This window comes from Nothoprocta perdicaria, unplaced genomic scaffold (assembly GCF_003342845.1).
Source record: "Nothoprocta perdicaria isolate Ctin4 unplaced genomic scaffold, notPer1 scaffold_277, whole genome shotgun sequence".
NCBI lineage: Eukaryota > Metazoa > Chordata > Aves > Tinamiformes > Tinamidae > Nothoprocta > Nothoprocta perdicaria.
The window spans coordinates 280,370-296,003 of record NW_020455507.1 but is presented as its reverse complement, the minus strand read 5'-3'; the positions used below and the strand labels follow the sequence as shown (position 1 = coordinate 296,003).

The 15,634-nt window shown below is 44.6% G+C and overlaps 1 protein-coding gene across 1 annotated transcript in view; it reads left to right on the top strand.

Annotated features, from left to right (window-relative positions):
* Window positions 1-214: 214 nt before the first annotated feature.
* The window catches only part of VIPR1 (vasoactive intestinal peptide receptor 1), a 104,158-nt gene continuing 88,738 nt past the window's right edge, over window positions 215-15,634 (top strand). The window contains exon 1 of the mRNA XM_026041069.1: window positions 215-293. Coding sequence (XP_025896854.1) covers window positions 237-293 — 57 coding nt within the window. The 5' untranslated portion in view covers window positions 215-236. The remainder of the gene's footprint in view (window positions 294-15,634) is intronic.

Genomic DNA, 15,634 nt, shown 5'->3' with positions numbered 1-15,634 from the left:
AGAAAGGAGGTGACGGGGGCGGGCAGGAGAGCGGCGGGGCCGCCGCGCACCTGGGGCGGGACGGGGCGGAGCGCGGCGCGGAGCGGAGCGAAGCGGAGCGGGGAGGGAGGCGCGGGGCGAAGCCGCGCGGAGCGGCGCGGGCAGCGGCGCCGCCTCCTGCTCCTGCTGCTGCCGCTGCCGCCCTCGATGCGCGCAGCGCTGGCACCGGCATCAGCACCGGTACCGGCACCGGCACCATGGGGCCCGCCGTCCTGCGCGTCCTGGTGCCGCTGCTCGGCTGTCTGCTCTCCGCGGTGAGTGTCCCCGCGCCGCGCACCCCCTTCCGCGGCGGGCCAACTTCGGGCAACTTCGCGAGCGCGGTGGGTGACAGACAGGTGAATCTCTGCATGTCAGGCTCTTATTTCTATTTCTATATTTTAAAGTCTTTCCCTCGGCTGATTTAGAAAACAATGATACTTCATTATTATTATTATTATTATTTATTTTTTTTTCTCCTCAAGATCTATACTTCCCCTTAAAGAGAGAGGCAGTCTCTGGAGCTAGTGGCCACCTCGGCTTTGCTAGTTACTTTTTTCAGGATTCCCACTCTCTCCCTTCCCATTATTTTTTGTGGTCAGCTTTCAATTTTTTTTTTCTGTTGTAGGAGCGCGGTGGTTTTCCTATAAATCTCCCTCTCCTTGCTTGGGGTAGGAATGAGGGGATGCAGCATCTCAGAGGAATTGCAGGTGGTGCCAGGACAGGGGACACCCGGATGGATGTGCGCTCTCGGTTTGGAGAGGAGTTTCCCCAAAAAAGTTCTGCAAAACACGGGACTCTCTTGGCAACGTAAAACTCACGTGGCCACAATGTCCCAGGAAAGCGCAGGAGCCAGAAGCCAAGGATGTGTTTTTTGGAGCCCCTTCCTCTCGCGATTCCCATGCTCACAGTTTCCTGATTGGGGCAGTGCGGTTTCCTCCCCGCTTTCCCAGTCGCTGATGATGTGCAGTGCAGAATGAGCAAATGTGGTGGTTTCCCCCAGCGATGTGTCCGCGTGCACACACACACCCATGTGTGCAAAGGCTCGTTTTCTCTGCAAACAGCACGGGCGTGGGGTTGGCTCCCGAACGCTTTGCCGAAGCGCTTGGTTCTTGCAGCTCCTGGATCCCAGCTCCCTTTAACCAGTTGCGGGAGGTTTTGGGAGCTGGATAAGGCCGAGCCTCCCTCCCCTAAGCCTGTCCTACGTTTACTTTCTCCCTTCAGCAGGCGAGGTTGCCTCATCAGCATCCTGCTGGGCTGGGTGAGGTTGCCTGCATGGAGCAGGTTGTGCCATCGGCTGCGATTGCTTCTGTTTGAGCCAGTGGCCAGGACTTCCTTGCCCTCATCTACCCCCTTCTCTGGTCAGAGGACCAAACTGAGCCTCCGAGCATGAAAAGCAGTGCAGAGCATGAAATGCACCCCTGTAGCACCCCTGTGTCTCCCCTTAGGAAATAAGGGATGCGTCTTTGCTTTTAATTTTTATGCCTCTTGGTCTGTTTGGTCACCCAACCATCTGCATCGCCCAAGATGTTGCTTGAGGAAGAGAAGCCAGGGCAAATGGGTTAAAGTATCCCCACAAATGACCAGAGTGTTCAGTTCTAGCAGTTCCCCAGGCTGTGCTTTTAAGGAAGATGCAAAATAGCTCAAGTCAAGGAAATGAGAAGAAGGAGGTAGAGTTTCTCATCAGCTTGCTGGACCCACTCCAGGTCCCAATTCCACTGAAACCCATGGCAAAAGTCCCGTCTCCTTAAATATTGTTGGCAGGACGAGGTCCTTTGGGGCCAGCTCCTGCAGCGAGTTAGTCACCAGCTCTGGTGCAGCAGGGTCCAGACCGTACAGTGCAAGGCGCTAGGATTGATAGTATCCATAAGCACAGATCCCCCCAAGCTATGGAAAAGCCACATCCCATGGGTCCCATTGCAACCCTGACCTCCCCATACTCTTTTGCAGCTTTATCTCACTTTCTTCCTCAGCTTCAGCAGAGCCCCGGGTTGCTTTCACATTATGTTAATGTCACTGGGACCTGGCTTATGCCAGTAGGTTAGAAAGACTCGCACGATAAGCATCTGCAAGGTGACTAATACCCGAGAGTGTAAAGTTTCCATAATAATGCTGCAGCGCTGGAGAGAATCCCTCTTGTCTTCTCTTTTGGTGGGAGCCTGGGAATTGCTGTTCACTTTTAAAGCAAAAGTAACCCTGCCAGCGTAACAGCCTGCCTCTGGGATCAAAGATTACCCAGTGATTTTTTTTTCTTATAATTTATTGGGATTAATTTTTATCGGCATGTCCTTGGGAAGGCCTGGGTCAGCAAGGATTGGCTGATGCAGAAGTTTGGTGCTATAAAGCTGTTGCAGCCAGGTGGTTTTTAATTGCTGTTATAAACTTTCACCCTGTGATCCATACATAGAAAGAAAAAGGAAATCAGGCAAATCTTATTTACTGTGATTCCTCAGGCCACATCCATAGGATTTCACTCACTTCAGCATTTCAAAAAGTGGTGGATTTGTCTTGTTTTGGTGTGCATAGAGGATCATGCCTACTACGTACTTCATGCATGCGACTAAAATAAGAATCTGGGACAGGAAGCTACAAAAAGCAGGTTTTTTTTTTTTTTTTTTTTTTTTTTTTTGGTATGTGTCCGGTAAGTGAGATGTGGATAATTCAAAGCAATTGGTGGATTCCACAGGCAGAAAACACATTGAATTAGTCAAATCTGTCCAGCTGGTGTGATTTGTGCTTTTTCTTCAGAGTTTTATTCCACTCGAGCTATGGAGTATAAGCATGAGGGAAAGGAATATGCACAGTCTGGTTCTTTAGCAGCCTGAGTGTGAAATGCTAGAAAGAGGATCCCTTTAATATAATTTATTAAACTTAGGCTAATAGGGTGACCCCTCCAACCACATCTGTTTCGTTCTCATCCTGCCATGGCTGAGAATCTCAAAATTGCAATAAATGCATTAAAGTGAAAATAATCCATGCTTTTGGGGGACAGTTGCATGGTTTTAAAGCACGAAAACCCTCTAACATCAGTTTTGCACGCAGTCTGAATTTCCTATAGCAGCGACAATGTGTGTTTAAATAAAATGCCTCATCACAAAACCTCAGTGTATTATTGGGTTTCTGTGTCATTAATATTTATGCATGTACAGTGTGTGGGTGGTCTTTTAAAAAGGCACTTAAGAGAACCAGTTGCCTAGCTGCTTTTAACCATTTTTTTTGAGTAACTCTGGAAGTCTCCTTGTTTCTGTATTGGAAACCTTTGGAAGAAGGTTTTCACTAGGAAAAATGCTTTAGAAGCTGGGTTATAGCAAACCAAGAGGACACATAGGCAGAAATATGGTGTCTGAAAAATATCCTACGTGGAATATTTAAGGATACATACTGCACAGCATGTTCCTCCAGCCTACCAGCATCTTAGCCATCCTGTTCACACCATCACTATCACACCATCCCTGGAAGCTCCAGCACTAAAACTTTGGAGAACCAAGCAAAAAAGGGAACCATGATGACTCATAGAAAGGAAGGATTTCTTCAAGGTGCTTTTGAGAGAGAGAAGGGTGGTTGACAAATGTTTGTCCTCAGAAGTCAAATGGGTCTGTGGACAGAGAGCATGAGCTCGCTTGTTGATTAGGAGGTTGGCAGAGTTGGTCTTTGTTTGTTTGTTTGTTTGTTTGCTTTATATAATGGGCTAAAAAATACTCTTAATTTGAGATGAACCTTCAGAAGGTCCAAATGCTTTTGTTGGTATCAATAGCCGTGTAGCAAGCAGACAGCTACCTTGAATAGAAACGCAGTCAAAGGAGGATGTGGCTTCTTTTTGTGCCAGATCTGGCCAATGTTGGCTTGTGAGGCTTCCATGAAAAATGTCTCCCCGTCCAGCAGAGAGTGTCCCATTCCTTTGGTCCATCTGAGGAAGGGCAGCAGACACTACATCGGTTAATGAGACTCAAGAAAAGATTTGTATGTCAGATCTGAATAGGGAGATGAGTCGCGCCGTGAATAAGATCAGTGGCTGAAATTCAGGAAAGGAGCCGAATTAACCAGGCAAATTAAAAATAGATACTGAAGTTTTCATAATGGCGGGATTTGGTCACATCCTGCTTTCAGACCAAGTGTAGTAGTGCAGTTTATTTGCTGTGAGCGAGATCCTCAGCCTAAGAACAGAAGGAAGGACGAACAGAACCATGGGTGCCTGGAGCAGGAGAAAGGATGGAGCTGATGTCCGGCAGGTGGATGGAGAAGAGCTGTGCAAGCAGGCAGGGGAGTCACCTCCTGTTCCCTAAGTGAGACTTACTGAGTCCACCTGTGCCCTGTGGAGGTCCATCCTCCTGCCCAGCGTGGTCTAGCAGGGCTTCCTTCAATGAATGCTGAGAACTTTCTGTTTCCCTGCACTGTTCCCTCCCACTAGAGTCCTGGGAGCTCCGGACTCACAGATGTTTTTTCAGGAGTCACGAGCTCCCACAGCTTCATTTGGGTGGGAACAGAGCCAAGGGAGGAGATGCTTGTGCAATTCCAGAGGACTGCAGCAGAAACACGACCAGCCCCTTTATTTTGAGGTATTAAAGGCCAGGAAAGCATCTTGACCTCTCTTCAGAGCTTAACAAGGAGCTACAGTTGTGTCCGTGAGGTCCCGTGCCGGGGTCGGGAAGCTGCCCACCAGCTGGACCATCCTCTGGTCATCCTTCTCTTTTCTAGCTTGGCAGGACGCCTGCACCGACAGAGATCCCTCAGGGATGATTCATCTCTCTGGGCATGAGCTTCACCTCCTGCATTACAAGACCAGTAATGCAGGGAGAATTCCTTTCTTACCAGGCACGAAGTGCCTTGGAGACAGTTTGAAACTCAAGTGGCATCCCCCAAACCGTTGGGTTGTTCCTTAAGTCATTATACAGCCCTTTTATGTGCTCCGTAGCATAATGCCAGACTTCAGCAGCACTGAGTTATTTTTCCTTAAGTAAACCTGAAGACTTCTGCAGATGTTAAGTGGAAGCACCAAGTTTCCCACTGATAAGGATGCTATTAATAAAGCACCAGAATTTGCTCCTCCCGAAAAAACTTCAGCCTCACTAAAAGCATCTGCTGGCCCATTAGCTGTGTTACAAATCACTTTTAAACCGCTTAGCCTCATACATAAACCCTAATGCAGGAAGAGAGAGAGAATAGCAAGAGCAATTAAGCTTAATAAGTGACGATCCATGCTCGTATAAATGGCCTGTCCGAGCATGGTTTGAGCAGCTGGAAGCAAGCCGGCAGGGTAAACAGGTGAAATATTCCTTGGTCGTTACTACCCTTGCCTGTAGTTGTTTCATATGGGAATTTGGGGGTGTTTCGTGTGCAAGGGAAGGGCGTGTGTCGTGGTGGCTTCTGGTGGTAAAACATGCGTTTGTGCTGCTTTCGTGGTAGCTGGTCATGCCAGGTTTTACTCACAGCTGTAACTATTTTTGCATGCATATATGCAAATATATATATTTGCAATACACAGTATTTCTGGGATTTAAGGACTTGTTTCAGCTTCTCAGCTTGGTGTGAATTTCGGAGATCCTGGCGTAACTTTGCATTAGATAGATAAAATCATATAACCAGTCAACTGAAGCAGGAAACACTCTGTGATTAGTCACATTGGGTGGATTTCTTGCCCCGGGGCGATCGCTGGCTACCTATTCTGCCATTCCCACCATAGGCAGGTGGAGATTCCTCATTTTCGCTAGAATTCAAGTGGTCAGACCAAATCAGGATTATTTATTAAGCTGGAAATGATTAAGAGTTGTTCTTTAATAGCTTTCACAGGTGACGTGTAGGACACGGTTGATGGTGCTGGCCTCTCTAGGAAGCTCTTCTGGCCATCACAGCTTGGCTTTGGTAGCCTGTGTTTAGTTGGTCGTCCTTACGATGCCTTCCTTGCCTTTGCCGCCGGCACAGGGACATTCCCACTCCTGCCAGACAGCTGCAAAATCCACTATGGCATCAGCATCACCTTTCCCTTACTCATCATCCTTAGGAAATCTTATCTGATCAAGTGGTTGAAAAAAAATATATATATATTCAAATGTTATTACTGTCAGGAGGGGAAAATAGCAATAATTAGCATCTCCCTTGTAAAGCTGAAATGTGGAGGGTGCCTTTTTAAAAGGTGTTTCTTCCAGCCTTGATGCTGAATTTAACAGATGTTTCAGTTAATACCTAGTGATCTGTAGCGTTGCTACCAAGTACCACCAGTGTCTCCAGGGCTCTTAGAAATGTCACTGTCTCTCTGAGCCGAGCAGCCCCAGAGCTTCCTTAGAGACAACGTGGTTGAAGACACCTGTATTTTGGGGTGACTATTTCACCTCCATGTCAGAGACCTCATTGTGGTTAGGGGTGCTCTGAGGGTCCATTGGCCCCATTGCCCACTCTTGGGAGCCATACCAAGAGTTCCTGCCATGGGAGTGTGTCCCACATCCCTTTACCTGAAGATGCTGGGTCATCCGCTCACCCCATGTGGTTCTTTAAACCAACAAAACCATCTCACAGGTACTGTGTGGCTATATTTGCTATATTTAAGCACCTTTTTGAGCCCTCATTGACTACAGTGACAGTATAATCCCCTAGCCATCTTCTAAGCACGTGCAGGTCACAAACTGCAAGCTGAAGCCCACATTGAGGTTCTCCATGTGCTATATAAGGATGAAAGCAGAAGAGGGCTGCTCACACTGATTTTTTTCCCCATAGCCTGCTTTATTCTATACTCAGAAGCATTTTTTTTTTCTTCCTATTTCTTGTAAGTTGCCAAACTGCTACAGTTGAAACTTTGAGGAACCTAAAAAAAAAAAAAAAGGAAATAAAATTCAATATATTGAATGCATCCCCTCTTTCCCCCCAAAATGGGTAAGAGGTGGTTCATTTAGAGCAGAAGGCACAGCTGTTCTGACATTGACTCTAAGCAATTTGATGTCTTCAGCTTGCAAACACAGCCAGAATCTAAAGCTTGATGGAGGTTATGCCCCAACCACCCTAATCCTGCCATTGCCAAATTTGACTCATTATTCAGGTGGATGCAATGATTTTTTTTTTCTTTTTCAACAATCTCTTTCCCCTTACCACGTTCACATGCTCACCTGGCACATTTGCATCCGTCTTCCTGCTTCTTTCTTATTTTCACCTCAGTTTTCTAAGCTAGTTATTCTCCCCTCCTTTCACAATAGAAGCAGGTTCCCCTGCTGGTTGGAATAACCAAGGACGGGATAACACGGCTGACAGGACACTTCCCAGCTTTATGGGGCACTGAAAGAAGGCCAGAAATATCACGTGAAGAACTTCTGATGTGCTCCAGCACGGGCTGCCGAGCTGATTGCATTTTTTGGGGGCATGACATTAAGCACGTCTGCAGAGCTGTGTCACGTGCTTTAATGCCATTGCTCAGTGATTTAATTTTTTTTTTCTTTTTAATGCTTCTGCATTTCCTTACTCTCTGTCACTTGTTGTACAGTTTCCCATTTCTCTTCTCTTCTCTTCTCTTCTCTTCTCTTCTCTTCTCTTCTCTTCTCTTCTCTTCTCTTCTCTTCTCTTCTCTTCTCTTCTCTTCTCTTCTCNCTCTTCTCTTCTCTTCTCTTCTCTTCTCTTCTCTTCTCTTCTCTTCTCTTCTCTTCTCTTCTCTTCTCTTCTCTTCTCTTCTCTTCTCTTCTCTTTTCTTCTCTTTTCTTTTTCCTTCTTTTTTTTGTTTTTCTTATATTTGCTTTTTTTTTCCCTTCCAGATAGTGACACCTGAGAAAAGCTCAACATGGGGAGCTTTTCATGCTGTCCCAACCTCCCTCCATGCCACTTCTCTCGCTGCTTTGCTTTGGGCAAAATTAACCTTTGTGCCTCCTTGCCTGGCCCTCTCCTCCCTGTGCCAGGCAAGTCGGACGTGTTTCAGCAAACAGAGTGTCAGCAGCTTATCTGTGGGCTGTTTGCATGCAATACAGATGAGGCAAGGTTTGTCAAGAGAAGTAAAATAAAATAAAAAAATAAGTAGATATGCTTGCAGGCATGGGGAGAGTTCTTGAGATCTGAAGGAGAAATAAAGCTAAGTAGCAATTGCCCTGGATTTAGCCTGGATATGCCTGTCAGAGGCAGGATTTGAGAGAAAAGGGTGCTGCCTGGAGCAATTTTTATATTTATTTCATTTATTTATTTATTTTGCAAAACCATCGTTAGCAGCAATGTGCTTTCAGCCTTTCTGCATCAGAGACCTACGAAATATCTCCATAAGCCACAAATCACCTTTCATGGACCTTCCAGTGTTAAAACTCTTGGACTCTGTGGGGCTGTTGCTTTTACCACCCACTATGGTTTTCTCTGTGTCTTGTCACCTGCTTTTGCTTTTGCCATCACATAGGTGATAATTCTCACCCGCATTTGCAGCCCCACGAGGTCTGGCAGTCTTAGCATCTCTCCCTGGCTGAGAGATTCTTCTGCTGCATGGCTGTTTGTTGATTATCCTTTTCTCTTTAATTAACTAACCTGACCACAATCGGGACAGTTATTTCAAACTTTTATTATATCTATAAAGTTTGTTAATTTCGTTTCAGAGTTAAAGGCAAGCTTCAAAAACTTTCTTTTTCCCCCTCCAACCTTTATAGTCAGGTTAATAAAAATTTAATATAAATTGCTCTTGCCCTTATAGCAGTGAACAATTATGGCTACAAGAAGGCATATCACAAGGCGCCTGTCACTTCTTAACTTATCAGCTTATTAAAGTTATTATTTTCTTTTTGCCATGTTCTTTTGGAAGGCTATATCTAGAACCAAATTTGCTGGTTAAACTGTCTAGATTAAGCCCTGATTTTGTTGTGGAAAGAAAGGAAATTAGTGGATGGAGCTCATTTGGGTCTACCTGACCTGAACTTCAGAACTGTCTTATGGTACACCTTAAGGGGGTGGTACATCTCCTAGAGCTTGAGCATGCCTGTCATCATGGGGTCCTGGACACAGCAGCACATCAGTATCTCCAGCAAAACGTGGGGGTTGCTTTGCCGTAGTGAAAGGTGCTCAAACCTCCACAAATGACGATCAATAAATACTTTTGGCCTGCTTTCTGGTCCAAGGACAGCCTGAAAATCTGTGTGCTATTGTACTGCACACTGCTGTGGAATGTTTTGTATGAGATGATAGTCCCAGGGTCTGCAGATCCCATTTGGATCCCTGCTGTCCAGAAACATCCTAGAGCTGAAGCACTGCTAGGGACAGCTTGTGCTGGCAACTCTGAGAGACTTGGGTGCTCAGTCATGTCTTCTACAGTGCCTTTTTCCAGTGTAGTTTTTCTGTACATATTACCCTAATAATATTTTTGTCCTCTACCTCTATCTTGCACATCTGATAGAATTTGTTATTGCACAATTAGTAATAATTAATTATCAACTATGTTTTTGATGCAGACTTGCTTTCTTGCCCAGTTTAGGACTACTGAAGAGTCATTCTTTTTTTTTCTAGAAGAGGTGTTAAAATACCTGGCAGATTGGTGCTCCTCTACTGTGCAATTATTTCTTCCTTGCTGGTTTACAACTCGGGTTCCTTCGCTGTCAGCTTTAGAAACAAATATTAAAAATGTATTGCAGCCCTGGGAGGAGAGCCCAGATAACCAGGGTACAGCACAACTAAAAATAAATGCTTGTTTCCCTTGCAAAGTAGCCTGGGGAGAGATACAGGCAAGGAACAATGTCCACCAGAGTAAGCATGAGTAGAAGGAGATGGAGCAATTGTTTCAGCTGCACTTAGGGAGAAGGAGCAACAATTCAGGCATAGAATGAAGCTCTTAATTCCATCTCAGGCTCTGTAAATGGACTCTGCTAAGAGTGGTATTGCAGCTGAGTATCAGGGTCAATCTTTCTGGATTGCAAACTTGTAAAGGTTGTAAAGATTAACTGTGTGCTCCAAATCTGGAGGTCTGATTGGGCTAAGTGCATCCAAATTGAGCACTCACAAGCTATTCACAGTGTAATGCTGGTGCTCTTGCTCAAGGAAATAAACTTTGTGGTCAAAACCACTTTTACCTAGAAGAGAGGCATCACTGCAGTACAGATCTATCAGGGATGGGCAGAAGTGTTGCAGAGAGCACCTCTTGGGACATTATCAGTCCTCAGAATTACCTGAAGACGGGAGTGGGAAGAGGGACAGACTTGGAAACACTTGGAGATGGCATAGAGTATTTTCAGCTTCGAGACTGATAAAAGCAAGAGGTGGAGACACATGGTTTCTGGAAGCTACAAATGTGTCTGGATCTGGGCAGGATCTCTCTAGGGTTTAGTATAATCCCTCCAACCTGCATCTTGCAAGGTTGAGATGGTTGCACTAATGATGCCACTCTTGTCACAGTTTCCCTGGGTCTTGTTTTTTGAAGATGCATATTGGTGTGTGTGCTTAAAGGCTTGTTGAAATACAAGGCTAAAGCAATCTGGAGGGCTTGCTCTGCATGTGACAAGGGTCACTGTCCTCTGCCACTGTTGCCCCTTGTTTTGAAGGATTCATCCACCATAGATTCTGTCCTTCCTGTGCTAGTCAACACTGTCAGGTTGTTTTGAGGGTGAGGAAGAAGAATCGATTTGTACAGGAATAGATTTTGAGAAAGGTTTTCATCAGAATAATGACCCTGGCTACATGCTCAAATCTTCAACCACTCAATTGGGTTGACAGTCCCAACATGCTGTCTCCCCAGCCGGAAGAACACTGTTTATTTTAAGTATTCTGGGCTTTTATTTGGGGAAAGGAGGACACAACCCTTTTATTTCTTCCAACCTGCAATAGGGAGCCTCTCCCAGGTCTCTCAGTGGTCATCCTAAGTATCAGGGAATAGGTCATTTTAGGATGACCTGTCCTGTAGGCCATGCTAAAATAGCAGCTGTGAGCTTAGAAAAGGGCTTCTGTGTGGAGAAGAATGTGGTCAACCTTCTGCAATGCTGCCTGTGCAGGTACTTAACTGCTGCTTACCATGGGCAGGCAGGCACAGGGTTGGTGAGGGGGAGAGGTGTTCAAAATCAATACCAGGCACCAGTTCTGAGGCCTTTACTGAGGAAACGGGTTTACTTCTGTACAGTTCAGTCACAAAGTTGCTGCAACTGGACTTTGGGTGTGAGGCATGTGGTCCCTGTGAAATGAAATGTAATGAATCTTGAAGCCAAGATCTGTTTAAAAAAAAAAAAAAAAAAAAAAAAAGTCCGATCACTGCACGCTGGACCTTGCTGACTGCTTCTCTTCCAGATATCTTTTCTTTACTTCTACTTTACTAAAAGCTAGTCTTTTATAGAAGGGAAATTCAGGGGAAGATTTTTTTTGTTTGTAAAGTTGTTGTGAGGGAGTGATTTATCTTCAGACAGTTTTAATTTTCCTTGACAGAGGAGAGATTAAAAAAAAAAAAAAAAAAACTTTTTTTTCAGGACAGAAAATGGCTGGAATATATTAAAGTCTCACCTTTAAATAATGTCATAGCCATTTCTAGGAGAGAGGGAAATATGACTTTCCTGAAATACAAATACAGAGAAGTGTCATAGACTGGATGCTGTTATTGGAGTTATTTCAGTTTTGAAGGCTATTCAGTCAAAACTATTAGAAGCATGCCCAGTCTTAGTTAGTTTGTTTCAATGGAAGCAGATTTAATCAGAGAAGAGAATTTCCATGCTTGGAAATAAGACTAGGTCCAGATTTTAAAGTTGTTCAAGCACTTAACAGAAAGTCCTGACCAAGGAAATCTGGGTTTTGGTGTCTTCTCCATATTGTTGAAGTGTACCCCCACAGTGTGGTTTCCTTGTCAAAGGCTGACATTTAATGTTGTGGCTAAAATGGGCAAATCAGAGGGTTAGGAGTGAGAAGGGCCAAACTGCATTTTATTCATGATGCGGGAGACATTTGGACAACATGTCTGTCGTCAGGAGACTCTTCAGTTTGGGACATGGTTGTTTTAGCCTCTGAGATCCAGCACCTTTTGATTGCAGTGCTCTTACTGCAGTGAAAAAATAACTTCTCCACATGAAGTTGTATCTGATCTCCTTTCTGTTAGTTAGGAAAATGCTTCTGAGTTCCATGGACAACTCTACTCTGATAGAAAGTCCCATAGGATTATTACAGGTAGCATGGGTTTGAGACCTCAATTTTATCATCGGCCTCAATGTCCCTTTGCATAGCAGGGACTGGCAGTGGAAACAGAAGGACAAAATGCATGCAGGCATTCACATATTCGTTCAGCCCTAGGAATTCAACAAATACTTGTGCTGTGGAAAATCCTTCTCTGCAGTTACCATCCTCATGCAGAGTAAATCAGCTTAGCCTCTCTGACGTTAACGTTGCTGTTCTGTGCCATCCAAGGATCTGACTGCATTTAATGCTTGTGGAAATTGTTACGGGAGCAGCGCTGGAACATTGAAACCCCATGCCCAAAGTTAATGCAAGCAACAGCAGTGTTGCTCGTGGCATGAAGACTGGGACCCGTGATGCTGATTGCTTGGGGGACATCATGGGGAAGGAAGGTAGTGTTGTCCACATGACCCAAACTTGCCCATGTTATGCTCTGTGAGCAGCACCTCTTTTGGCACCTTCAGAGGAGTCCTTGAGCAAATTTGATGGACTCTGTCAACAAGTCCGGGTGACAGTGTATGTGAAAAATGAGATTTTAGCCATGGGGTTGGAGTGTGGTGGCATATTTGATACCACTAAGTTTGATGAATGGTTTCAGCCTTTGGCCTGAGGGCCCTTTTGAGACAGTGAGAAACCTTTCAGTGGTCTATGAAGATAAATAAGAGCACATCCAAAGAGCTGAAATTAAATATGTGGAGATTATGTGCTTTTCTTGGAAATGAAAACAAGAGGGAAGTCTACCACCTTTGGCTGGAGCATGGGATCTGGCTTTATCTAGCTCTCTTTATACAGAATCCCAGAATGGTTAAGGTTCGAAGGAGCCTTTAGAGGTCATCTAGTCCAACCTTCCTGCTCGAGCAGAGACACCTGGAGCATGTGGCACAGGGCGGCATCCAGGCGAGTTTTGAAGACCTCCAGAGAAGGAGACTCCACAACCTCCCTGGGCAGCCTGTTCCAGGGCTCTGTCACCCTCACAGGAAAGAAGTTCTCCTCACATGGACATGGAACTTCCTGTATGTCAAATTGTACCCATTACATTCTGTCCTATCACTTGCCACCACCGTTAAGAGTTTGACCCCATCTTCTTTATATACTCCCCTCAGATATGTACACATATTGATCAGATCTCCTCTCAGTCTTCTCTTCTCTAGGTTAAACAGGCACAGCTCACTCAATCCATCCTCATAGGAAAGATGCTTCAGTCCCTTAATCATCTTTTTCGCTCTATGCTGGACTCTCTCTAGAAGTTCTACATATAGATCCTATATAAATTTTAGTCCACTGTGATTTGGATTCCAAGTCAGGGTCATTTTCCCTACTCTTTGAAGGAAGTGTGGGATCTTTTAAGAGCTTTGACTCCTCATGTTTTCTGCAGAGTAGACAGATCCTCTTGTTTGTACATAACAACTCCCTGGAGATTCATAAGCTGAGTGAAGAAGTCTACGTTAAATGCAAGTGCATACAGACAGGATTTGCAGACAGTGTCAGTCCCAGTGGTTTGTGAGGGCACTCTTACAAACCCATCATGCCAGCCTCTGGAAGGAGTGTTGTGGCAAACAAAGAAAAAGAGAGAATCCATCTTGTTGTATAACTTTTGGTATTCTACAGGAGTATCAAGGGTGGAAAAAAGGAATGTTTGATGTTTTTTTTCAGAGAAGAGCTGCCAGTTTTGTGGTAGTACAATCATGTCAAGGAAAGCACTAAACTGTTTTGGTTTTTTTTGTTTTTTTTTGGTCTTTTTACCTTTTTTTTTCCTATGATGCATTGAATTTGGTAAAGTACTGGTACTAGGTAAGAACCTGGTACTAGCCTATCTCTTAGTTGTATTTGGTGGCTGTACATCTCAAAACATGTAGTGAAGTTATTCTGCTCACTTGCATTGCTCAGTCTTACCTGGCTAGACTATTAGACTATTAGATAAGGTGACACTATCATATAACTCTAGTAACAACTGTCTGAGAGCAGCTTTTATCATTGAGGGTATGAATGACATATCTTTATCCAAAGTCAGCATATCTTCACATCTTTCAAGGGAAAAAGAGGAGATGAACCAGAAACGTATCAGGGTCATCATTAGAAACATCACACAGAACTCCCAAACATCTCACAAATTATTTTTTTATTTCATTAAATCACCCACAAAGGCATTTTCAGTTCAATAATAATTGTTTCCCCTTCATAAAGGAAAACAATACAATTATCATATGGAATGTATGGCTAGGCGGCTCTAAACACTCATCATAATTTCCTCCTTTTCCAGCTTGTTGGCTGTGCAGGTGGAAAAAGGTCCTTAAGGTCCCTGTCCTTCTCATATGTGATGCTGGTCACCTCCACTACTTTGGGAACATTTTCCTAGATGGAGCAACCTCTACCATGACAGTACTGCCACTTGTGCTTCTGAGATGGATTTTGGCTCTGACCACACATAGCCACGCCTGAGGGAAAAGGTTACATTCTTCACTGAAAATGTAAAGCAATCGGATTGTGAAATCCCAGCGCTGCAGATGTGTTCTGGAAGTGTGTTCCCACCTCAACGCCCAGGTTAGACTGACAGAGAACAAAGCAAACTTCTTTTACACGGATGGGCACCCCAGATGGAAAGTGGGTTGAAACGCTGTCCCAGAGCACATCTGCAGTCCCAGGGATTGCACAGTCCATTTATTTTCCTCAGATGAAGTGCATCCAAGTAGCTGATGATCAGCAGATGCAGCCAAGTTCACTGTGTCCTGGGCTGATTACTACAAACCTGGGCTGTAGATCCTGCAAACCCAGAACTGACAATGAGGATTCTTCTGCTTTGAAGACCAGGAAAAAAAAATGAAGACTGTTGTCACTTCTTCCTGGGAAGAATAGGACAGTGTCTTCCTACTTCCTCACTGAGCAGGAATAGAAGAAAATGTATCTGCTGCAAAGGGCAGCTAGGTGGCCAACATCCCTTATGCAGACCTTTTCTTTGTCTTGTAAAAATGTCCTCAGGGTAGGATTCAGCTTGTAGGCTAAGACATCTAATCATTTCATTATGGTCACTGAAGTTTAGTGTTTGATCTGGCATTGAATGTAGCCGACCTCAAAAGTCTCACTGGAGATACTGTTGGAAGGAAACGAATTTCCTATGCCAGCTAGTGCATGTGCTGTCCCAGCTGTACTGGAACGTTTCCAATGGCACTGGACAGCAAACTTCAGGCAAATGAATTCTACTGTGGGTGCCTTTGTATTTGTCCATGTTTGTTTGCGTGTGTACAAAGACCAGTACAGCGTCACCAGTCCGCATTGGTGAAATACCAATAGCTGCTAGTCAGCTTGCGTCAACTCTTGTATCAACCACAAGAGTTAAAGAAGCAAAAACAGCAACAGAAATCATGAATCAGTTACCAAAAAAAGTAATGGGAGTTGATTTTCTCGTAACTGTCTCCTGGATTGCAAAATTTTGAGATCTTTCTTCTACAGTCAAGGTGAGAAGAAACATGCTGCTGCTGTTAGTGTATTGGTCAGGATGCAGTCACTGTGATGGGGTAAAGGGCAAACATCGCAAGACTCC